Source organism: Lathamus discolor, chromosome 3 (assembly GCF_037157495.1).
Source record: "Lathamus discolor isolate bLatDis1 chromosome 3, bLatDis1.hap1, whole genome shotgun sequence".
Classification (NCBI taxonomy): domain Eukaryota; kingdom Metazoa; phylum Chordata; class Aves; order Psittaciformes; family Psittacidae; genus Lathamus; species Lathamus discolor.
This window is the reverse complement of record NC_088886.1, coordinates 65413738-65438256: the sequence shown is the minus strand read 5'-3', so window position 1 is coordinate 65438256 and position 24519 is coordinate 65413738. Positions and strand designations below refer to the sequence as shown.

The 24519-nt window shown below is 45.8% G+C and overlaps 1 protein-coding gene across 6 annotated transcripts in view; it reads left to right on the top strand.

Annotated features, from left to right (window-relative positions):
- Window positions 1–476: 476 nt before the first annotated feature.
- The window catches only part of COL6A3 (collagen type VI alpha 3 chain), a 59115-nt gene continuing 35072 nt past the window's right edge, over window positions 477–24519 (top strand). The window contains exons 1-6 of one of the 6 annotated variants that reach the window (XM_065669615.1): window positions 477–687; window positions 8412–8560; window positions 13829–14431; window positions 18518–19120; window positions 21484–22083; window positions 23377–23943. In XM_065669615.1, coding sequence (XP_065525687.1) covers window positions 8473–8560; window positions 13829–14431; window positions 18518–19120; window positions 21484–22083; window positions 23377–23943 — 2461 coding nt within the window. In that variant the 5' untranslated portion in view covers window positions 477–687; window positions 8412–8472. Of the gene's footprint in view, window positions 688–8411; window positions 8561–9577; window positions 10043–13828; window positions 14432–18517; window positions 19121–21483; window positions 22084–23376; window positions 23944–24519 lie in introns of those variants that run through there. The other 5 variants (XM_065669611.1, XM_065669613.1, XM_065669616.1 and 2 more) reach the window with 5 other exon arrangements.

The following is a 24519-nucleotide window of genomic DNA, read 5'->3' as shown; positions in this document are numbered from 1 at the left end:
CCCCCCCCCCCCCGAAAACATATGTAACTGGGAAGCTGCATTCAGAAGAGACTCTCCCCCTACGCCGTGCTGGTGCCCGTAACAGTTATGGGGAGAGGCCGAGCTTTCTGTAGCCTCAAGCATCTCCAACCAGGGCTTCACCAGAGCTCTGTGTAACTTGGTATGGTGCTTGGCATGTCCTGACTCCTGCACACATCCAAACCCGGCCCTTCCTGAGCAAAGGCAGCTCCTGCAATCCTGCAAGACTTTTTTAATCCCCCTTTCTTTTTACATATCTCTTCCCACTGATAGCAGGGAGCAACACTTTGGAGGCAGAGGTCCAGGGGAAGCCACATGGCACAGAGGCATCCCGCACTGCTGGGAAGGAGGGGGGAGGATGGGGACTGACTGCGTGTGATGAGCAGCTCTGACCTCAGCCCCGGGAACGCCAGCACCAACCATCTGGATCCCATTTCAGACACCGCATGGCCCGGCCCCCAGCGCCTCTACGCCGGCCGCCTCCTCCACTGCGCTCAGACCCGCGGCAGCAGCGCGCAGGGAGGAGCACGCCCCGCTTACCTCGCGCCGTCACTGCTCTAACCCCACCGAGCGAGGCGAGCAGGGGCCGGCAGGGCTGAGCCGCGCCATGAGGCAGCGGTGAGAGGCGCCTTGGGGTGGAATATCCTGGAGCAAGGACCTTCGCTTTGGGTAAGTGCTGCTTTCCGCGCGCGAGACCAGCGGCCGGGCTCAGCGGCTGCTTTTGCGAGGCATTTTGAGGAAAACCCATCCCGTGCACGGAGCGGTGCCCTCGGGTGAAAGCTGCCCCCAGGCTTGCATCGCTCTTGAATAAAGCTCAGACCAGGAGCGTTGTTCCGCAGGTGCAGGGGACACCCGGATCCCTGGACAGGGAACATCCAGGATCCCTGGCAAGGTTCAAGGCCAGGTTGGATGGGGCTTGGAGCAATCTGCTCCTAGCGGAAGGTGTCCCTGCCTATGGAAAGGGGGTTAGAACTGGATGGGCTTTAAGGTCCTTTTCAACCCAAACTATTCTGGGATTCTGTGACACTCCTGTTCCCACCAGTGCAGGGGAATTAAGTTCGGGGATTAAGCACAGAGTATTTCTCATGCAGCTACAGTACTGTGTTTGCCTTTAATGCCTTGAAACCACTGTAGCAGCAGCTTGGTGGGACAGGAACAGGATGCCCCAGGAAGCAGTGGGGTGGGTGCCATGAGGAGGGCATGTAGTGGTTTGGGGAGCTGTTTGGGCACAAGGAGGTGGGCTTATGAATGGGACATTGCAAGGAATCCAGCTAAGGGGGTATCTCACTACCCCTTTCCTGCTCCTGAGGCAGGAAACAACCCCCTAGGGCTGGGGGCTGTTTGATAGCAGCCCTCAACCCTCCTGTCCCAAGGTGGGGTAGAAAGAACCAGCCAGAGATGCTTGTCAGCCCATCTGCCCCACACAGGCCCTTCTGCTGGGCATGTCCCCAGTGCTCCAGCATGAGCCACCCCCTGTTGTGGCTTCAGGGATGATCCTCATCCTCTCGTGGACATCCACAGAGAGGAATGCTAACCAAACATCAGGTTTTTATTTCCCTCCCAAGGGCTCTCCAGTATTGCATGGAGCCACCTCCCCTCCCATCTTTACTCCCTCCTGCCTTTCCCAGTCCTTTCCCCCCATATCCCCAGTTCCCCTCGGGGATGTGCACACAACAATGCTCTTGCCAAAGGGGTGGCTACGATTAAACCTGGAGACACCCCACCACAACCAGTCAGCTCAGCCTCCCTTCCCAACAGAGCCTGGGGGGAGAAACAGCTGCTGCCAAATTGGTTTCCTGACCAGGCACAGAGGACAAATCTGGCTGGAGCAGAGGTGGCCAAAGCCACTCTGGTTCCAGTGGGTGCAATGGGAAACTCTCCTCTCATTTTTGGTTGCTGGGATGATTCATGTGCGCTCTCCAGGGGAGGAATTCTGCATTTCTCAAACTTCTGCCTTTACCCCATTATTACTAGTTAAAAAATAAAATAAATCAGTATTTATGCTGGATAATTGCTGTGGTCATGTAGCATTGTTTCTGGGGCACAGTGGCCCATTTAAGAGCTTTGCAGAGGCCAGAGACACATCTCTAGCTGGAGGCTGTTGCAGGAATCTGGGGGGCTCCTCCAAGGTCACACAGGAATGCAGTATGAGAGAAGAGACCCAACTCTGCACCTCCCCAGTGCCATCCCTTAACTCACTAGTTACAGAGCTCCCAGAGGTCATAGGAACTGGCTTTCCATCTCCAATCTTACATCTTCATTCTACCCTCAGCTTTGCAGAGGTTTTTACCATGACGAGGGGTGCAGTGGTATTGCCAAGACAGGGGTGCAGGGCTGCATGCTTTCTGCTGCTGCACCATCATTCAATCCCTTTCAATTTGTTCAGCAGTCTCCCCTCTTTCTGGTTTGGTTTTTCCCAAATGTCTTTACAATTTTCTATTCAAATGCATGGACTGTCCTTAATTTCAGGGTGAAACCACCCCCTGCTCTATTCCTACAAGTGTGTGTGTGGGAAGTTGTTCTTCTCCTAACTTATGCTACGTGCTTGTCTGGGAACAGGAGGGAAGGGAACATCTTATTCCTTCCATCCATGCAGACTTGGGTAACTGCACAGCCTTGCCAGCCTTGGACTGTGTCCTCCCAGCCTGGATGCATTACATTTGCAGCAAGAGGATGAACCTGCCTCCGTGCTGGGTGTGCACAGCAGCGGGGCTGGCTGCGGGTGGCACTGCCTGCCTGCTCCCCGCTGTGAATCACAGCGGCCCCACTGCTCTGCATCCCCATCACTTTTTCCACCTTTTTAAGTGATCTGTGTTCCACATTAAGCAGCCGATTTGTTTGGGTGGAGAGGCTGTGGGAGGCTTTGGTTACTGTTCATAAAGAGTCATTGATCTGTGAGGGAGTTTCCTCTTAACTCTTTTTTTTTTTCAGCAAATACTCCCTTTCCTCTTTTAATGACTATTTTAGTCTCAGTCTTGAGATTAAGAAAACAACCAGATTTTAAGACAACAGCACACTTATAAGAGCTGAGTATGTGATTCATATTAAATGCTAGCACCCCGGGAACTTGCCTGCATAGGATATAAATGCAAAATAACTCATGGCTTTGCTGAATGCTGGTTTTCAAAAATCAGAGCTCAAGTGGTTTGCTAAAGCAGGAAGATTCTCCACCCTTTTAGGCTGGTTTACTTTCAACGCTCAGGTCTACCTTTGCTGGAAGAAATGCTTTCAGGAGCCAAACAAGCCTCACCTTCCCCATGCCATCAGTGCCAGATGGCAGCAACATCAATGGAAACCCTTCAAACAGCTGCTGCAAACTGAAATGGCTCCATGAGGAGCCATGAATAAATCCAGGATCTGTCCCACACAGCTCATCCCAAGTCTCCCAAAATAGCCTTGCTCCTGCAGAAGGCTGTGGGGCCAGGTAGGATTAGAACTTTCTGATGAAGGTGTGGCCCAGTTAGGGGCTTGAGACACTTATGTCCCTTTACTGAGTGACTGAGCCATTTCATATGGAAAGAAGCATTAGCACAGCACTGAGCCCTGTAGCTGCCCAAATCACTGCCAGGAGTGGCTTTTGACTACCATTTTACCCAGCTCAGAGTGCGGAGAAGCTTAAAGGGGGGATTTATCCAGCTGAGATGAGTGGGCATCACCTCCAGAGCGCAATCTGCGCCACTCTGGCTCCGCATCAGGGTTTGAGGAGCTGTTTCTCACCCTTTTCCTTTCACAGCCAGAACTGGCTGTATATCCCACTATTTGGGCTGCAAGGAGTTGTACTGTGAGGCCCGTGTCCACTTCTAATCTGCTGGCAAGGCTTACAGCAGCCTCATGGCTTCACTGCTGCATCCCAAGGGCACGTAGGTAGCAGAGAACAGCCATGTCAAGGGGATGTCAGGCTGAGCAGTTTGGTCAGAACACTTGAGTGATGAGACAAGGGGAGATCCCCACAAATCAAATACGGGGTAGGCAGAAGCCCCTTGGTTTTGACCCTGGCATCCCCATGGGGTAGACCTTGAGGGGTCTGGAAGACACTCGCAGCATCTCCTGCACTGTCTGTGGGATGATGCTTTGCCCTCCCTCATGTCCTGGCTGATGCCCTTTCAGAAAACTTGCTGGGACCCAGGCACAAACCTACCTCTTTCTCACAGCACAAGCTGACCCACCCCACACTCACAAGGGAATTGAAGGGCTGCAATTGCTTTTCAGGTTTTTATTCAGGCTATTTTTTGAGGATGCCCCAGGGCTGGTTAGGAAAGCTGGACCACATGTACTGTGGTCTGGGGCAGCGAGGCAGCCCAAAGATCCCTGGTTGTGCCAGCTAGCAAAGCTGCATAGATTGCCCCAGGCCAAGACCAAACCCAGGCCATTTGTCCCCAGAAGAGCCCACAAGTCTCTGCCTACCACGCTGCTTTGGGTCTTCTGTCCTTTGCCAACAGCTGCTCATCTCCGCGAAACAGCAACGTGTCATGGGAGGGAGAGCTGATGGAAACAGTTTGCACAACCAAATCACACCTCAGGAGTCAGTTCTGCCCAGCTCAGTCCTTTAGCCTTGAAGAAAATCATCCAGCAACTACAAAACACTAGCACAAAAACACCCTCTGACAGCTCAAGCTTTGCTATTGGCTTCCATTACAGTCCAGAGCAGAATCATAGAATGGTTTGGGTTGGAAAGGACCTTAAAGCTCATCCAGTTCCAGCCCCCTGGTTGAAAGGTGTGTCCCTCCAGGCAGGGGCACCTTCCACTAGACCATGGATAGCATCAGTGCCTGAGGCACAACCCTGCCAGGAGTTCAGATGCAAGAGGCATTTTGCAACATCAGCTATCCTCCCTACCTGCCATTGCACCCATCTGTACATACACATGGCACACATTGCATTTCCGGTCACATTTTCCCTCCCTCTCAAAGCCAGCCAGTCCAGCTGAGAGGCACACAGAATGAAGCCAAGTGATATGTAACAGTTGTAATATATTTTTCCTGCCTTTTATGTTTTGCCTTCCAAGCCTATCAATCTGCTTTGCACTTTTACACATCTTAACTACACTTTAGTGGAAAAAGCACACACAAGCAAGTGATGGCTCAGAAAGCGGATTTGAAACATCCAGTCAAATAAAAACATTATGCAAAAAGTCAAACTTTATGTGCAGAGAAGAATGCGATAAGGAAAAAAATAGCTGCTGGGGAAAATACTTGAGGAAATCACTTCATTGTGTTAGTGGCAGGAATGATTGCCTTCTGAGAGCATTATTAGTAACAGATGCATATTTCCTGATGAAATGGAGGACATACTGCAATATTAAAAGGTTACCACACACTATATAAATTCTAAAGAGTCATAAACCCTTCAGATTACTAAAGGCTACACAAGTTAATCTTTTAGCACACGGGTTATTAAGAGGCTGGCTACTCAGCTTTGGGGGTTACTTCTTAATAGCTCATGACAATGCTTTCCTTTCCTAAAGGCATTCAGCAGTTTATTTTCTTAGCATTTTTCTCAGCTTGCAGTGGTCATATGAAAAGCTCAACCAGAGCCTCCACCCCTTAGGAATACCAGGGACTTACAATAAAAAAATATATAAATACAAAATTTAATTGCCTTGTTAAAGACTTATTGTTGAAAACACCAAGAACACAGGGCAATAGAATTGCAAAACAGATACTTGCCAGAATCAAGAATTAAAATGAATAATCATATGTTCCCATCCCCGATTTTACCCTCCACCCCCTGGAAGCTGCTGCCACCTCCAGCTTCTGCCACCCATGCGAATACACTGTGAGCAATGTGAATACAGTGAGCAAAACAGTTCTGTACCCCGCCAAGGCAAGCTCAGCCAAGCCAGACCTCCCTCCAAGCAACAAAATTGCCATCACTTACTACCTTAAATCCACTTTTCTCACAAAGCCAGGGACTCACTGTGAGCTCAGTCAAGCCAGAGCCAGGCAAAGTCCTGCTTCAAATCTTTCCCAACCCCTCACAAGAAACCACTTACCTGTACAGAAAAGCTGCTCTGCTGTCCTTGCTGCTCCTTCTTTTTCTCAGGGACCACACCTCACAGGAAGGTAACCTCCTCACCCACCCCTTCCTAAAAGGACCCAGCTACTCCTCCTTTGCTCTTGCTGAAACCCCTAATGAAAAGCCCCACTCTGGCATCCTTATAGCCCCCTCTATCTGCTCAGCAGATGACTCTGCAGCAACACCCATCCTGCACCCACGTGTCCTTTAGGTGAAATTAGAGCAAACTGAGCAGGTTTATTCCCACTGGAGGCACTGGGAGGTGCCTCGGGAAGAATAGGTGCCAGCTGACAAGGATGATCTCTAATGAATGACAGTAATGCCTCTCTGGGCTGCAGCAGCTGCCTTTGTAAATTGAGGAGCTGCCAATAGCAGAGAAAACTTGACACATCTAAATGAATACTGCGTGCTTCTGCTGGCTCTGGGTGCCTATTGAATGTGTCTCTGCCTGGTGGGGTTGTTACTGTTTTTATTATTAACAAGTGTGTGGGGACAGGTAGAGACTGACTTTTGCCTGCCTCGTGCTATTATCATTGATAAATGATAATTCATCATTATCATTGATAAATACCATCAGGGAAATTGGGGGAATTCTCCTTTTCGCTGGCTTCCTCTGATAGCCCTGAGGAGTGGCTCTTCAGGGGAAGATCGATCAGCTGGTCAGATGTTTATTACCAAGTCTTCCCTAATTCACAGAATCATAGAATCATAGACTAGTTGGGGTTGGAAAAGACATTAAGATCATGTAGTTCCAACCCCCTGCCATGGGCAGGGACACCTCACACTAAACCATGTCACTCAAGGCTCTGTCCAGCTGGGCCTTGAACACTGCCAGGGATGAAGCATTCACCACTTCCCTGGGCAACCCATTCCAGTGCCTCACCACTCTTACAATAAAAAACTTCTTCCTTATATCCAGTCTAAATTTTCCCTTGTGTAAGTTTCAACCCATTGCCCCTTGTCCTATCACTACAGTCCCTAAAATGAAGAGTCCCTCTCCAGCATCCTTATAGGCCCACTTCAGAGACAGGAAGGCTGCTCTGAGGTCTCCATGCAGCCTTCTCCAGGCTGAACATCCCCAACTTCCTCAGCCTATCTTCATATGAGAGGTGCTCCAGTCCCCTGATCATCCTCGTGGCCCTCCTCTGGACTTGTTCCAGCAGTTCCATGTCTTTTTTATGTTGAGGACACCAGAACTGCACACAATACTCCAGGTGAGGTCTCATGAGAGCAGAGTAAAAGGGCAGGATCACCTCCTTCAACCTGCTGGTCACACTCCAATTCCTAGCACCTAATTCTGTTTCTGGCTTTGCCAGTGATGACCATATCTGTAAATAAAGTGGCTTTTCTTAAACAGGGGTTAGTGTTCCCCCTAACTTTTGAAGGCTCATGTATTGGTCGTACTCTCTGGACTGGTGGAGTTGGCAAGGATGGTAATAAGAAAATTTTGGGGTTTTAGATTTCTGTCGTTTTCAATAGCTTGATGCATGTGAATCACTTTTGGCTCATTTGAGTAATTGAGCTCTTTTGGGGGAATGAAAAGTATTAAATCCCTGGATTCTCTTCTGGGAGGATGTTTTTGCAGTTAAGCAAACCTTGCTGTTTTCTGCTCTGTAGGCTTGGAAATGAACATGAAATAATAAATTTGTTGTCTTTATGACGACAGAACCACAGCTCTCCTGCAGAAGGCATTGGTTCAGGAGGCTCACCAGGGGGAGCACAGATAAGAAACTTGCCTAAGTTTTATTTCTGGTTCCAACATATGAAATAGTATTCTTGGTGCCTTTCCAGAATATAATCAGGCTGTGAGCCTGTGGGAGGCCAAGAGCTTCTTCCTGATCATGTGGCTCACTTAGATCTGGAGTAATGAAACATCCATTTGTATGCTTGGGGCAGCTGAAGAGGTGAGCTGAGGCAAAAGGGGTGCTCAGGGAAGATACGATCATGGGGCTCGTGAAAAAATGAAAGAAGAAAGGGCAGCAGGAAGAGGGAACACTCACCAAGGTGTTGGAGCTGGTCACCCATGGGAGGGTAATGCAGGTGAGAGGCCACCATAGATCTGAGGGTTAGTGGTAGAAACCTGAGCTGACCATTTTCCTATGTATTAGGTATTACCTGGGACAGCACAGGCAAGAAGAAAGCTCTCCAAGTCCACAGGGGTGATTAAATGTCAATTATGTGAGCAATGATTCCTCTTCCAAAGAAATGCTTGCTAGGAGCAGACTCTGTACAGCACCAGAAATTTGGGGTTTTTCTTCCCCTGTCAAAGTGCACAAAAGCATTGCAAAACCCCATGGTTTGGCTTTTTTATCTTGTGCCTCACCCATGCCTGGCCAGCACTGCCACTGTTCCTCACTCTCCCTGTTTTCCTCCCTTAGGTCTCACATTGGGTGCTTCAAAATAAGGATAATAAAAGGAAAGCTCAGATAAAAGACCAAAATGAGGAAACACCGGCATTTGCCCTTTGAGGCAGTGTTTTATCTCCTACTCTCAGGCTGTTGCTTGTTTCATGCCCAGCAGCAAGCAGGTAAGAGTGTGCTGATTTTGTGACTTTGCCTGTACAAACGTGCCAGTAGTTCACACCTTTTGGTTTTAACATGCATGTCGATGGTCCATTGTGGTTCACCTTCTCCTCAGCTCCCACCCAGCTGAGGGACCTTTCAGACCCTGGCCAATGCGTGTGGTGCCTTCCCAAGCATGTCTCTGGCCAATGGTGTGCCTTTGAGGATGCTCTGCGGGGGACAGAGGTGCAGGACGTGCGCCCCGGCTGGCCCCAAGCAGGTTTTCTCCTGGGCAGAGCCGTGTTGGCCTCCTTGCATGTGTTGGAGAGCTTTAGCAGTGAGAAGAACACTGCCGCCGACCTCTAGAAAGGCACTGGTGCCTCTGAGACCAGAGCTGATGTCATTAGGTGGGTGTTAGCAGCAGGAAAAGTATGGAAAACTCATGCCAGCACCCAGGCTGCTTAAACCGAGCAGCCCTTCCTGCTTGAGCACTGCCACAGAGGCAGTAAAGCCCTGAGTCAGCAAAAAATCTGCATGTGACCACGAGCAGCCTGAATTCAGGCCACGCAAGCCTGAATTCAGACGTGAAGCTGCAGGGGTATGGCTCAGGGCTGTGAAGCGAGGTCCAGGAGGGGAGAAGCATCTTGCCTCCCCCTCCCTGGGAAGGGTAGATCGCATGCTGTCCTCTCCTGTCCCTCAGTGCCTGTGGTGTCAGGGTGCTGATGGCTGTCTGGCTTTTCTCCAGCAGCTCCCGCTGTGCTGCAGGCGATAAGGGGAAGCTGAGCTTCACTTTCATCATGCACAAGAGGCTGTCGGTTGTTTGGGTGAGGAGGAGGATGATGCTGCTTGTGCTGACAGAAAATCCTAAATCCCCATCTGTTTTTTTAAAGCTGTCAAACCCGCTGCTGTGGCTGATATAATATTTCTAGTGGATTCCTCTTGGAGCATTGGGAAGGAACATTTCCAACTGGTTCGAGAATTTCTGTATGATGTTGTAAAAGCTTTAGATGTGGGAGGAAATGATTTTCGCTTTGCCCTGGTCCAGTTCAGCGGAAACCCCCACACAGAGTTCCAGTTAAATACCTACCCCTCTACCCAGGACATCCTGTCCCATATTGCCAACATGCCTTACGTGGGGGGAGGCACCAAGACTGGAAAAGGATTAGAGTACCTAATCGAGAACCATCTCACTAAAACTGCTGGAAGCAGAGCCAGTGAAGGTGTCCCCCAGGTTATTATAGTATTAACAGACGGACGATCCCAGGATGATGTGGCTCTGCCATCATCTGTCCTTAAATCAGCCCATGTAAACCTGTTTGCGATCGGCGTGCAGGATGCAGTGGAAGGGGAGTTACAGGAAATAGCAAGCGAACCCTTCAATACGCACCTTTTCAACCTAGAGAATTTTACTGCTCTCCACGGCATAGTTGGAGACTTAGTGGCGAGTGTCCGTTCATCTATGACTCCAGAAAAGGCTGGGGCCAAAGGACTGGTTAAAGACATCACAGGTAATGGCTGACTGCTGATGGCTTCCATCAGCATGGGATCTGCTGGCGTTGCGCTGTTTAAAGCCTTTGCAGGGGCAAGACTGAGATGGACGTTCAAGAGGTTTAAAAACAAAGGTTTGAAGCATGTGGCCCCATGTTTGTAGCTATCGAGTGTGCTGTCACCTGCAGATTGAGCTGGCATCCCAGGAGGTAGCACAGGAGCCCTTGGATGGGCAGTGACCTGTTGTGACCATCCTTTTGCACCCATGGCATGGAAAGGAGCTCAAGTTAATAACTCTGCAGGGAGTTCTGTAGACTTATTAAATTGCCTCATCCTATCCACTCCCAAGGCAGAGAAACAGGGGATAAGCACACTAGCTGTGGCAATGATTCTATGAGGCCCTGACCAAAACCCCTCAAGACTGAGAAGGTCACTGCTGGCTGCAGGGACACCATGCGGGTTGTCCCCTTGCAGCTAGCAGGGGAGACAGGTAATGTGCTACTCCAGAAAGTCATTCTTGACAGAAGACACGAAAAGCAGTTTGGTGGAGACCTTCTCTACTGAAACCCCATCCCTGAGCTGGCCCTTAGGCTCTCTTCTCATGTGCTTGGAGAAAGCTGTGTGGTTGGAGAGCCCCTTTTGCAACACCACTCAAATGCCTTTTGTACAAGCTGATGGCTTCCACCTTCTGGAGTGCTGGACCCTTCCTGTGACTGAAACCTCTCTTCAAACCACCTGGGCTTCAACAGATCTGTGCTGACTGCAAGCTGGGGACCTAATTTGCCTGGAAAAAAAACAAGACACTTCCTCCGGCCTTTCACTGTTCATGGAAAGGGCCCTTTGAGCAGCTTTGTTGTGTTTCACAGCAGAAGCCCTAGAGATCAAACCTTTCTTTTTATTCCTGAGACTCCATCTGAAGGTCAATAGCTTGCTGGGTGATGTAAGGCAATGGCAGTGTAATGAGGCAGTGTAACATTAATCCCCCTGTGTTGTCTTGCCTGATTAACCCTCACGCCAGCCCCACTGAGTGCTCTTCATCACTGCATGACACTGAGCAACACCAAAAGGCTGTGCTCATGTGTGTTTTTATTGTGCATAGTGCTTGACAGGGTAAATATCCAGATCATGGGAAAGCCACAGGGAATAAAAGCAGCTGCCCCAGAAAGGTGACATAAGGTTTACCAGTTCTAAGAAATTCATGTCACTATATGTGAAAATGAGTGTTGTCCCAGTCAGCTACAGCACTGCAGTGGCTGTTTTGCAGCTTCTCCATTGAGAACCACAGTGCTTCCCTGTTGAAATCACAGGGGAATTGCTTTTTGGCAGCTGGCTGTCCTCCTCAGGGGCACACCAGCATGTAACCCAATAGTACATGAATATCTGGAATCGCAGACATTTCTTTGAAAACTTTAAAGGCAATTGCCTGCTTTGTGTTTATCATGTATTTCCAAGTTCATTTCTACTCTGAGAGATATTTTGCAAGCATTTCCCTCTCCCCCATAACCCAAATTTAAGTTAATCCTACTACGGTCATTTTGTCCCTGTGTGACTTGCATGGGTAATCTATGGAGTATCAGGAAACATAGGAAAAGATGATACAGGTCCTAAACATTGGATCGCAAGGATGTGCTAAACATGGTACAAATAACGTTTGCCTGAAATGTGTAAAAATGCCATGGAAATTATGCTAAAAATGAGCCCTGATATGAAACAGAAATGTTAACACCACCGCCCCCCCCCCGCCCCCCCCCCTCCGCCCCTGCCCAGTCCTGTAGCGCTTCCAAAGTACCAAAGCTGTTGGTCTCTGGCAGTCCGCAGAGCTGACTAGAATAAATGTGAAAGTCAGCCCCAAGTTTGCCCTGATGTATTTGTTAAACCTGAGCTGTCTGTCTCATCTGACCCTCCTTGCTTAGTTGTGTAACAAGCATGCTTTTATTTGTTCTCCAGCACCAGCTTGTTCCATAAACGTGCACTGAAGTACAAGGTTTTTTTACAGTGATGACACATTATCCAATATATCTGTTTCCTATCTATTTTCTCTCCTGCGGGAGTGACCTGTGCTGCTGTGATGACACCCATTGGTGTCTGAAACCTTGTTCCTCAAAAAGAAGTTCAGGGTATCTAAAGCAGCGCTGGATATAACCACATTGAGATTTTCCCTTCATTTATATGGTGAAATAGAACATGTACATCCCACCTGAAAATGGCACAGTGAAACCAGCACAAAGCACCCCTAAATTTTGACTCAATGGAGAAACAAATCCTGCAGTCCTTTACAATTCTGAACCATGCTAAAGCCAACATTGGCTATGGAGTTGGCCCAGGGAAGTGATGATGCCCTGGAGACGTTCTCTTTAGTCGCTGGAATTGTGGTAGTATTTGAATCTCTTGGTGGCATCATGATTTATGAAAACATTTACTAGAAAAACAATTAAACAGGGGAAAAAACAATCAAACAAACCAAAACCAATGGTTTTACCACTGCTGCTTTATAGCAAAGACCACAGGTTTATCCCTGGCCTTGCTAAACTCCATGCCAGTTTTGCTATTGGTTTCACCTTTGGCTTTTAAAAGTTGAGAGCTGAGTGGGATTTACAAACAGTGCACTTTCAAATAGTCTGAAATTTGATTTCTTCATAAGATTGGAGAGTAATAGCATGGAAACGTCTGAGCATGTTTTTGGGTGGTCTTTACCCCTGTTTGCATGCATACCGCTCTTGGTGACATTGATGGGTATAAATTACTTGAGCAAAAGGAGTAAGAGCAAACACCAGGGCATTTTTGATCTGCTTCGGTAAGTCTCACAGCAAAAAATGTTTTCCCCTTCACAATCATGTTCATGCCCTATAAAAGGTGGGGGTTTTTTGGTGTGTGTATATTCTCAGCAGATGCTTGTGATCATCTGGGTATGGTCACAACAAATAGAGTTGGATAATTGTGTCATGACTGATTTCATCACCCTGTTTTAACCTGATTCTGCATTCCCTGATTGAATATCCAGAGTCTGTATGAAAAATACCAACCAAACCCCTCCATCGATAATCGATGCAGCTTTGTACAAAGTAACTAAAGCAAGACAATTGTTTAGTGTAGCTGGCAGCTGTGCAGGTCTCCAATACCATTGTGTCTATGCTGGCTGCTGGTAAAAGAGTTACAGTGCAAGAACAATAACTGAGACCTTTTCACTTGTTTCTAACAAATGCATTTGGAATAACAATCCTTCATGGTGGGAGAAGCCAATAAATTCAGCCACTGCTTTTAACCAGCAAAACAGAAGAATTGCAACAGAGAGGCTGAAACTTTCCATGATTCCAATAACATGATTCCAGTATAACAGTGGTTTTTCCTTTAATAAATAAAAATGAGTGTAATGAGGAAAACCTCCTTGAAATCTCCCTGTCCTCACCCACTGTCTTCAGGGTGAATTGTCACCAAAATCCACCTTTTCCTTTTGGCTCTCAGTATTGAGACAGTACTGGCTACAGATAGAATTGATTTAGATTAGAAAAAAGAATGTATTTTGCCAAGTTTTCTCCTCATGTACCAATAATTCTGACCCCTGTGTAATTGCAGCCACCGGCTCAGGTTATGTGTCTTTATTGGCAGTGGATGCTACTGGGCTGGGGCTGGGGGCTCTTATTCAATCAGAATGCAGAACTAAGAGGCAAACCTCCTCAGTGAACATGTGTTTTGTTTGCTCATTTTCGTGTTTCTTACTGGTTTTCCAAGAAACATGTCAGAACACTGTACAACCGCATGTAATCACTCATTTTAATGCCTTCACCTTTGCATTTCTTTTTTTAAAGCTCAAGAGTCTGCTGACCTTATTTTCCTTATTGACGGATCAGACAACATCGGAAGTGTCAATTTCCAAGCCATACGTGATTTCCTTGTAAATTTGGTTGAAAGCCTCAGAGTTGGAGCTCAGCAAATACACATTGGGGTGGTGCAGTATAGTGATCAACCCAGAACCGAGTTCGCTTTGAACAGCTACTCCACAAAAGCGGAAGTTCTGGATGCCGTGAAGGCACTTAGTTTCCGCGGTGGCGAGGAAGCGAACACCGGTGCAGCACTGGAGTTTGTGGTGGAGAACCTCTTCACCCAGGCAGGAGGCAGCAGGATAGAGGAAGCGGTGCCGCAGATTTTAGTGCTGATAAGTGGTGGAGAGTCTAGTGATGATATCCGAGAGGGCTTATTAGCAGTGAAGCAAGCTAGTATATTTTCGTTTAGCATTGGGGTCCTGAATGCTGACAGTGCAGAGCTGCAGCAGATTGCTACTGATGGAAGCTTCGCATTTACTGCCCTGGATATCCGTAACCTTGATGCTCTTCGAGAATTATTACTGCCCAACATTGTTGGAGTGGCCCAAAGACTCATTTTGTTAGAGGCCCCAACCATTGTGACTGAAGGTATGTATGCCTTTCTAGACTGTTGCATTGCGATGAATGAATGAGCTTTTGCACACTTGAAAAACATACTTATTTTTCTAATTGCTTTTTTTTTTTTTCCTTTTGCAATGAATCTCTGTGCTCTGGTTGTGGGAAGGACACTGCTGCTGATGGGCAGAAACGCTTTTGCCCAGTGAGTTATCTTTTGAAAGCTGTGAGGTTGTGTGTCAATCACTGGCATGGCATGTGGCTTTAAAGGACACAAGCAGGGTATAAAAAAATCTTGTATAATCCTTTTTGGGGTATGTAAGGGCTTTAGGAGTAAGTCTTGCACCACTGTCAGTTCTGAAAACATCTATGTCACATTAGCTTACATTATATGCCAGTTGAGTGTCATAAGAATGAAATTTGACTGAGGAAGCTATCAGAGATGTTAGATGGATCCTTATTTCACAGCTTGCTAAAACAGTAAAATTCCATACCTCACTGAAACTGTTCACTGTCCTTGGGAAAATGGTGAAACTCCTGTGTTGCTGAACTTAAAAAGCAAAACAACCTTTAATTCTTCTGAAGTGAAAACCCTACCTTGCTAACATCTACTTCCCTTCAATGTATCAGCTGAGAAAATTTACTGTGAGCCCATGGAAAAAGAAAATGTAGGTGTCAATATTCCACTTAAGTCACTTTGTCACTCTTAAGTCCTTATTGATACTATTTCTGAACTAGCATTAGCTCAGGTGCAGTGGAATAAGGAATATCTGGATTCATGAGTAGGTGATTAGGATTTCTCACCCTATGCTTTTATGACTAAAAGTTAAATTTACTGGTAGAGAGGCTTTGTGGAAGATACAGCACATTGTACTTCAGAGGCTCCTGGAAACGATGAGGCTGGAGTTGCTGCACTTAATTACCAGGATGCTCCATGGGAATAATGCTTTTGGGATCCAAGTGCCAGTTTGGAGTTCTGTACATACTGTTCACTTCATGATGTATGTTGACACATAAAACTGTGTTCCAGATGTCTTTGCTGATCTATGCCTAAACACGATTTCTGTCCTGTGGCTCAAATCAAAGGGAGGAATTTGCCTGAAAGATCATTTTATGACCTTGCCTTGATTATTCCAGGAAAGAACATAAAGAACTTTTGCTGGTAGCACGCCACAAGAACCATATTTTGCTAAATAAGCTGAAGTTTGCCTGTCTAGGTAGAATGTGCATGCCATGTAGCTCAATAGAAAACCTCTCTTTCTGCCCCTCTGATTTCTAACATTTTGAATGGTGAGATTAAAAATGTTGCTGTATTTGGTTTCATCTGCACTTCTGTATTTGTCTCCTAAAATGCCAGCTCATTTGTAGCAGGTACAACTGTAGCATCAGCCTGTGCAATTACATACAGATGAATATGCTAAATGGAGAAGTGGGTATTTTCAAAGGAGCTTTAGGGATTTTCCTTTCCCTAGCACCCATGGAAATTAATTTTGACTGTTCTGCTTGATTCATGTCAGTGCCTTGGAAATCTGCAGTGTAAAGCACTGGTGTGGGACACACCGCAGTTCAAAAGGGATTCCAAACCCACTGAGGTGCCAAGTGTTCCATGTGACACACTGAAGTCACCCCACCTTACATAAGCCCTCATGTTAGCTCTCACGTGTTAGCTAAACACTAGTTCTTCTGAGATGAATAGACACCTCAAAGTGCCTTTCTAACTTTCTCCTCCCCTCTCCTTTAACTGCTTGGGATCCTGGACAATTAAATTATGAGAGATGCTTCACCAAAGATAGCTGAGATTACAATGAGGAGGGAACTATGCAGGGCTGGGTTCAGTGCTGACATCCTCCAGCATTCCCAGCCTTTAGAGTCAAAGACATAATGCTTTGATCCAAAATCCTTTGAAAGTCCTGGGAGACTTGCCATCAGCTTTACTGGGCTCAATCCTATGAGATGTGTGTAGGATTGCTTAAATGCTTTTGCTTTAATTGTATCCACTGAGATTAACACTGTGGTTTGTTTCCTCCTGTGGGTTTTGGTTTCGGTTCTTGCATTCCTCTCTAATAAAACATACTGCAGGCTTTGAGAGCTGCAAGAGAAATGAGGAGTGGAGGGAGCTATTCCTTCTCTGCTCCCTCATCTTTGCAAAGCCCCTTTCATATTTCCCACAAACTTCTATATGAAGTCAAAAGCTTTCAGGGTCTCCACTTCTGGGTATCTAGCTGTCGAGAAGCTAAGGAAGTACTTTGGACATCTCTCCTGGGTGATAAAAAGCAGAGATTTCAGCCTTAGTTATCCATTTGGCAAGTTTCCTGTTTTCAGCCCTCTCCTTGGAGTAACTGATGAAAAAAACTTAGCTGGGAGAATGAGTGGTGGATATAATGGTTCTGGGAAAAGGATTGTTTAAATGAATCCTTATGGCTTTGTGAGTAGCTCTGTTTTGACAACCTGGACAGCCAACTGCAAGCCACTGGGAGCTCGCGTGAGGCTGTATTTTGTGGGGGGTACCACCAGATTCACTTTGTGCAGGTTCTCATCACTTTGTGTCTGACAGCACCATGGTGGGCTATTCTAATCTTCACATTTTGACAGTCAGTCCTTAATCAAACAACTTTTAGCAAGACTCTGCGAAAGGCTTGTACAAAAGACTGCATTGGTGTTGGAGGCAGGTCTCTTGGGGACTGAGGACAGAGAGACAGCTGAGTCACAGATGTTATCTTCAGCTCTAAATCACTCCTTGGGGTAGCCCAGTCTCATGGCACTTACTCCTAATGAGAAACCTAATGGAGATGAGCCTTTGGGAGCACTGCTTTCCATAGCCAGCTGGTGTCCAGCCAAGAAGGACTGCAGCCAAAGCTTTGGGTTTTGTTCAACTCCAAAGTAAATAGCCTCCATTCAGAGGAGCACTGATGGGCTGAAGGGCTGCCCTTTGCCATCCAGGCCATACATGAGTGTTTGCTTCCACTTGCCCTGAGGGGTTTGAGATCTGATCGATTCTGGGTCTCCCCTTCTCCCAGGCTGTGCACTTATCATGGTGGTATGCCTGGGAGGTGATGGACCTGCCGCCTTGAATACTGACCCCATCTCAGGAGCTCTTAGGTGGTTGGGCAATTTAAGGAAACCCCAAGTCCAACATAATGCAATGATCCGTAATGTCCCAGCATAACTTGGAAGCAACAGAAGGTTTTCTTTTTCACTTAAATGGTATGAAATGAGGAAGGTGATGATGTGAGTGGGGTTGTATAAAAGATGGTATCCAGATCATCTCCCATGACAATGACGTATAATGCTTTTATCACAGTGGCATTGGTCCTGTTAATATTTACTGGGGTTTTTGTGTGTACATTTGCTGTATTAAATATGATGGTGCTTTGGTTCCAATGCTGCACAACAGTTTTTTTTTCTTTGCTAACTATCTTCCTTCAAACTTAGCTTGGGAACTGGAAAGCTAACTGTGCTTGTTCTGCTTCCTTTGACGTAGTCAGTAATAAAGTTTCAGAGATTACAACGTAGAGGACCTGTTTTGTTAAAGACATGGCAACAAGAATATGATTCAGCTCTTCCATGGCTGGGCTAGCTGTGCCAAGAAAAATCATAACTTGGTTTTGTTAGATAAGGAATAAGATGTAGGATGTGAAGACTCAAAGTCCAGGTATGTTGAATAAGTGGAGACTGTTCTCATGTCATTGCTTTTGGGAACCTAATCCTTCTGAAACCAAACCCTGCTCTGGCATGATTCTGATAGCTCCACTGCAGATAGAGAAAGCATCACCTGCTTATTTTAACTCACGTGCCAGCTGAGTACCAAGATTTTTCATGTTTGCCTTTCTTGTTTTGACATGTATGTGCATTTTAATATTGTTTTATAAACAATGCAATTCTTGCAACTCTTAAACTCTTCTGTGTTTTAGATAGGTAAAACATTCATATTTCTTGTTAACTCTCTGCTAGAACTCAGACAATAATTCTGTTTTGAAAGCAAGAGACTTTAAAAATTGTTGAGAATAACAGTACTTCAGACAGACAAGAAGTCCTAAATGTTACTGAACTGTTGACCTAGAACTGATCTGCTGTGTGGTGAAGGCTTCCGCTAACTTTATGTTCATGCATTACTTGCAGTTATTGAAGTGAACAAGAAGGATATAGTCTTCCTGCTAGATGGCTCAACTGCTCTGGGGACGGCCCCTTTTAATGCAATTCGTGATTTTGTTGCCAAAATTGTCCAAAGGCTGGAGGTTGGACCTGACCTGATCCAAGTTGCGGTGGCACAGTACGCAGACACTGTGAAGCCAGAGTTCTATTTTAACACCCACCAGAGCAGAAAGGATGTGATGGCTAATGTCAAGAGAATGAAGCTCATGGGTGGTACGGCACTGAACACTGGCTCGGCACTGGACTTTGTGAGGAACAACTTCTTCACCAGTGCTGCTGGGTGCAGGATGGAGGAAGGGGTGCTCCCCATGCTGGTGCTCATCACTGGTGGTAAGTCCATGGATGCCGTTGACCAAGCTGCAGCAGAGATGAAAAGGAACCGTATAGTGATCCTTGCCATTGGGTCAAGAAATGCCGACCTGGCAGAACTTCAAGAGATTGCCTATGAGAGAGATTTTGTGTTCAATCCGAATGACTTCCGTGTCCAGTTCATGCAAGCCATTCTTCCTGAAGTGCTGTCGCCTATCAGGACACTCTCTGGAGGACTGATTATCCAAGAACCGCCATCAGGTAATTAATGACCTGTTTCTAATTAAAGACATGCAGTTTATGTTTGTCAACCCTTATTCTAGGACATGTGGAGATAAGGGGGAAAAAGCATCAAGCACATGTTTCAGCGTAACTAAATGTTGTCTCTTTGATTTGCAAAATGAGCAGGAATAGATCGGTGGATTTGGTAGCATGGTTGTTGTTACAACTTTGTCATTCCTTCTTGGAGATTTTTGTCCCATCCCATATTTGTCACCAACATTTAAAGGCCTGGACATGAAAGGTGTGCTTTACTAGTCAGTTACTGATATCATACAGTGGAGGCTTTTTCTCTTGCTGAGGGTTTGGGTAATCTATGAGCAGGACACACTGTGAACGTTAAATTATCTCCCCCTGTTTGAGAATCATTTCTGGGGGAGATTTGCTCAAAAAAGTTTCTTCTGAGTGCCAAGAAAATAAGCAAGTTTGTTCCTGGAGATGTTCACAGAAATGTGGCCTAACACCAAATGCAACTCACCCTTTCAGAACATATTTACAATTCTCTTGTCATTTACTCAGCTCAAGCCCTAAGAGATGCATGAGACTATAGCAGTGTTGGTTTTCATTTAGTCCGTTTAGAAGGTGATTTTCAAAGCCCTGTGAAGCCAGTGGATCCTTTTTACTTGGTGTTGCCATTGACATCAGTCGTGTGGAAGCAATCCAGTTGCTAGTCATGTCCTTTCAGGCAGTTTCCGCTGCATCTCCAGAGGTGGTGTAGCTGAGTACAGATATACCAGACTTCTCAGGATTTCTTCCTAATAAGGTTGCTTGAGGTTGAACTAATGCTAGTTTGCATTTGAACCTTGCATTTCTGTCTTATGGTGTACAAACATTGAAAACCAGGACTTTCTCCAGCTCCTGGTGAGGTCAGGAGTAAGGTTCCCATGGGTTTAAATGGGTGTTGAACCATGTCCATAATTTTTTTAGTTTCTCCAATTAATTTCAATAGTAAACCATGGTGCAAAACAAGCAGCTTTTGAAAGGGTCCTTAAAGAATGAAAGTTGATGGCCATTGTACATGAGGAGCAGACCAGACGTTTTAAAATCAGTTTGCCAATACTTGTCCTTAATTAAGATGAATATCACGGTACTTATCATTTAATAAGCTTTTTTGTTCAGAATGTGTTTCTTGCTAATGCAGTTTTGCATGGCTATACACAAACCTGGCGTTCTAATCTTCAATAGAAATTTAAAGTGTTCCCAGACTTCCTTGTTCTGTAAAGCTCATTCATGCAGCTTCTCTCTTTTTCCAGTCCTTTTGCTCTATTGTACTCACAGCTATTCACATACACCATAAGCAAGTAATCATATGCTACTCCGTAGAATGACTATTATTAGTAACATACTGATTTTGACACTGGGCAATCTGCTTTGTTTCAACTAGATATTGTCTCACCCTGGGCCTTGAATCACACTTTTCTGGGAGACAGCCCAGGAAGGACTTAACTTTAAAAAAGGAGCAAAGAACTGGCTGGTTATGGCCAGAAGTGGGAAATTTCTCCCCCTTCAACAGCCCACAAAATGTATGTCCATAACTGCAGACATCAACATGCAGTTTTCTGGACTATATGTAGCCATCAAACGAGCAGGTGGCTCAAGCAGCTGTTGTAGTCTGGTTTGGACCAACTTTCCTAAGCCTGTCAGTAAAAGGTATTTTTAATACCCACCCAAAATACTGACCAAAATGATTACTTGGCAAAAGTGTTTCCCCATATAAGTGGAGCTTAACCCTGCACCACAGACCAGCTGCTGCTGGCCGCACAGCATGACCATGGAAGTCACTGCAGGGCAGTACATGGTTCTCTACATGGGGATGCATGGGAGCATCTCCATGGAATGGGGGATTGCTGTCACTAAGGGGGTGATAGTACTGGGTGTTGAAGCCCACGTAAAATGCCAAAAGCAAAAGCTTCGTTAGAAAGGCCCTAGTAATTTTGTGTTGACTTGCAGATAAGCAAGATGTCTATAGGTGCAATTCAGTATTGCTCCACCAAAATCAATGAAGCTGCTTTTTGATGGCTAAGGGTCTGGGGCAGAGCATGCAGCTCTGGTACTGGCAGCCATTGAAAAGATCTGCCATGGCAGAGGCTAAGCCCCACTGATAAACCTGACATTTAAAAGACTTTTCAATACACATCAGAAACTTCCCCGGCCCAATTTTTTCATTTCCAGCAAGGTCCTTGTTACTTCTGTGCTGATCACACTCTTTCCCATCTCTTTTTCTCATCCTTCCTCCTAACCATGTTTACATGCGTGTACAGCGTATGCTGTATGCACACATGACAAAAAATAATCCATGTTTGTTTTCTGTGATGTCTCATGTTATTTTCTGTGCTCTACTGCAGTTCAAGTAACCAAAAGGGATATCATCTTTCTTTTGGATGGATCACTCAACGTTGGAAATGCCAACTTCCCCTTTGTGCGTGACTTTGTTGCCACCCTAGTTAACTACCTTGATGTCGGCAGTGACAAAATCCGAGTTGGCTTAGTGCAATTTAGCGACACTCCTAAAACAGAGTTCTTTCTATATTCGTATCAAACCAAATCAGACATAATTCAACGTATGGGGCAGCTGAGGCCCAAGGGGGGGTCAGTGCTGAACACTGGCTCTGCACTGAACTTTGTGCTTTTGAATCACTTCACGGAAGCTGGTGGGAGCAGAATAAATGAACAAGTGCCGCAGGTCCTAGTCCTGGTGACGGCAGGGAGGTCTGCTGATCCCTTCCTGCAAGTTTCCAATGCATTAGCTCGGGCCGGAGTGATGACTTTTGCTGTTGGAGTTAGGAGTGCGGATAAGGCAGAGCTTGAACAGATTGCCTTTAATCCAAGAATGGTATATTTTATGGATGATTTCAGTGCTCTGGCAGCTTTACCCCAGGAGTTAAATAAGCCTATAACAACATATGTTAGTGGAGGTGTGGAAGAGGTTCCACTCACCCCAACAGGTAATACCTACCTTTCTGCATGCTGACTGCATTAAGTTAATCTTGTTTTTCTTGACAGTTTGTTCCCAATGTACACCTTCACATCTGTCCAAGGCCCTGAGTCATCAAAGCAGTTAAGGCTGTGTATCAATACATAGCTTGACTATGTATTGATGGTTAAACTGACAGCTCTTAATTTCTAACACATGTCAAAGTCAGCACAATTTTAAGCCTTTTGGCAGGTCAGGATCAAAGCAAGTCTACAACCACCAGTCACTCAGGTGGTCCCTTTCTGCTGCCCTAATCATATCACAACCTGTAAATGCATCTTTGGCACTAACTCAGGCACTGGGAACATACACTTTTGGCCACAAGGAGTGGTGTGGAAAGGTTAAAGTTGTGCCAAAGAGCACAGAGTAGCAGAGGTCTAGCCAGGTACAGGTGACTGAATCCTTCCTCAGAGCCACTTTGTCAAAGTGCTGTTATCAGGCTGTTACAGAGGCCAAATTTGACTCCAGATATTCCAAGTTATCCTCCAACATTAAACCCCAAAGCTGTCAGAAAATATAACCATTTTTAAACAGGTATTTGCTCACTCTTTCCCTTATTTTGGCTATGTGCATACCAAGACTTAAGAACAGCCAGGATTGTTTAGTATGGAAAGGACACCATTAAGATTAATATGAAAGATGTTAAGCACACAGATATGAGATGCTTGGTTTTCCCTTGGATATTCAATGAGATTAAAAGGGCACCAAAAGGAAACAGGTAAAAGGCTTTTTCTCCTCCCAAAGTCATAACTAGCCTATGGATTTGGATGCTCCTTGTGATGCGACTAGAATTATTTTTAGAGAATACAGAATACGTTTTGTGTGTGTACGTATGTATGAACTAATATATGCTATCTACTAAGCCTTTAAATAGACAGAAACCCCACAACCCTCCACTGCTGTTGTACTTCATGCCTCTATTACCAGCATATTGCTAGACTATATCAACGTCACTGGCATAATCTGAAAAGGCCAATTTATGACATGAATGACATGATGCAATACGATGTATGATACGACTATCTGGTGCCTGAGTTTATCGAGTCCTAGGGTAGATGTGTTCTTGTTTCTCCTTCTTCCTCAGATAAATAAGTCAAAGGTGCTATTTAGTCTTGTAGCCTTTGAATACTTTGGTATATGAAAATCACTCACTTTGCATATTGAAACCCACCTAATTTTCAGAGAAGTTTCTAAGATGATGTTTGAGAAGAAAAATGCCCTCATCTCTGTTTTTCCCCTCTTTTCATTTGTGAATTTATTCTAGAAAGCAAGAAAGATATTTTATTCCTGATTGATGGCTCAGCCAACCTCTTGGGTAGCTTTCCTGCTGTCCGGGACTTTGTACACAAAGTCATTTCTGACCTGAACGTGGGTCCTGATGCCACACGAGTAGCTGTAGCTCAGTTCAGTGACACCATCCAAGTTGAATTTGACTTTGCTGAACTCCCATCTAAGCAAGACATGCTTCTCAAAGTGAAAAGAATGAGGATAAAAACTGGGAAGCAATTGAACATTGGAGCTGCACTGGATGAAGCTATAAGAAGGCTGTTTGTGAAGGAAGCTGGAAGCAGGATTGAGGAAGGAGTTCCTCAGTTTTTGGTCCTCCTTGCTGCTGGGAGATCAACTGATGATGTGGAGCAACCGTCAGATGCTCTGAAGCAAGCAGGAGTTGTGACCTTTGTTATTAAAGCCAAAAATGCTGACCCCGCAGAGCTGGAAAGGATCGTGTATGCCCCACAGTTCATCCTGAACGTCGACTCCCTCCCTCGGATTTCAGAGCTTCAGCCAGACATAGTCAACCTCTTGAAAACTATCCAGCTTCAGCCAACAGGTACAGGGACTCCCAGGGTTTCCAAAAGGCTGAAAGACACCACTTATATGACCCCCTCAATTTGGTAACTGGGACAATTGGGTCTGGTGATGTTTAAAACCATTGCGTAGAAACTGCTCCTCTGGTCAGACCCTGATCCAGAAAAGAAGGTCCGAACTGAATTTTAAAGATGAGCAAGGAAAAAACCTTGTGTTCAGCTGCAAGAGCTGCAGTTGGTGCTGTTACTGGTGTATAAAACATGGTAGAAACCTGAAATACCGCAGAGTCGTTGCCCCAGAGATCTCACATAAGTTCATGTGCAGTGCTGGCCAAGGGCTAGGAGAAGCAAAAAAAGGCTTGTCTCAATTTCTCTTTCCACCCTCCCTTTTCTGGAGGAGTGGTAAGGAGCAAGGAGCACTGCACACACTGGATTTGCTTCTGCCCCAATATTTCTTACAGGATATGACAGCAGTTTCTACATTTTGTACCTATGCACCAGTAAATCAGATGCTCTTGGCTCAGTTACCATCAGCCTCCATAGATGAGTGTGGATTAACTGAAGAAAAAAAAAATCATAAAAAAAATCACACAGCCACA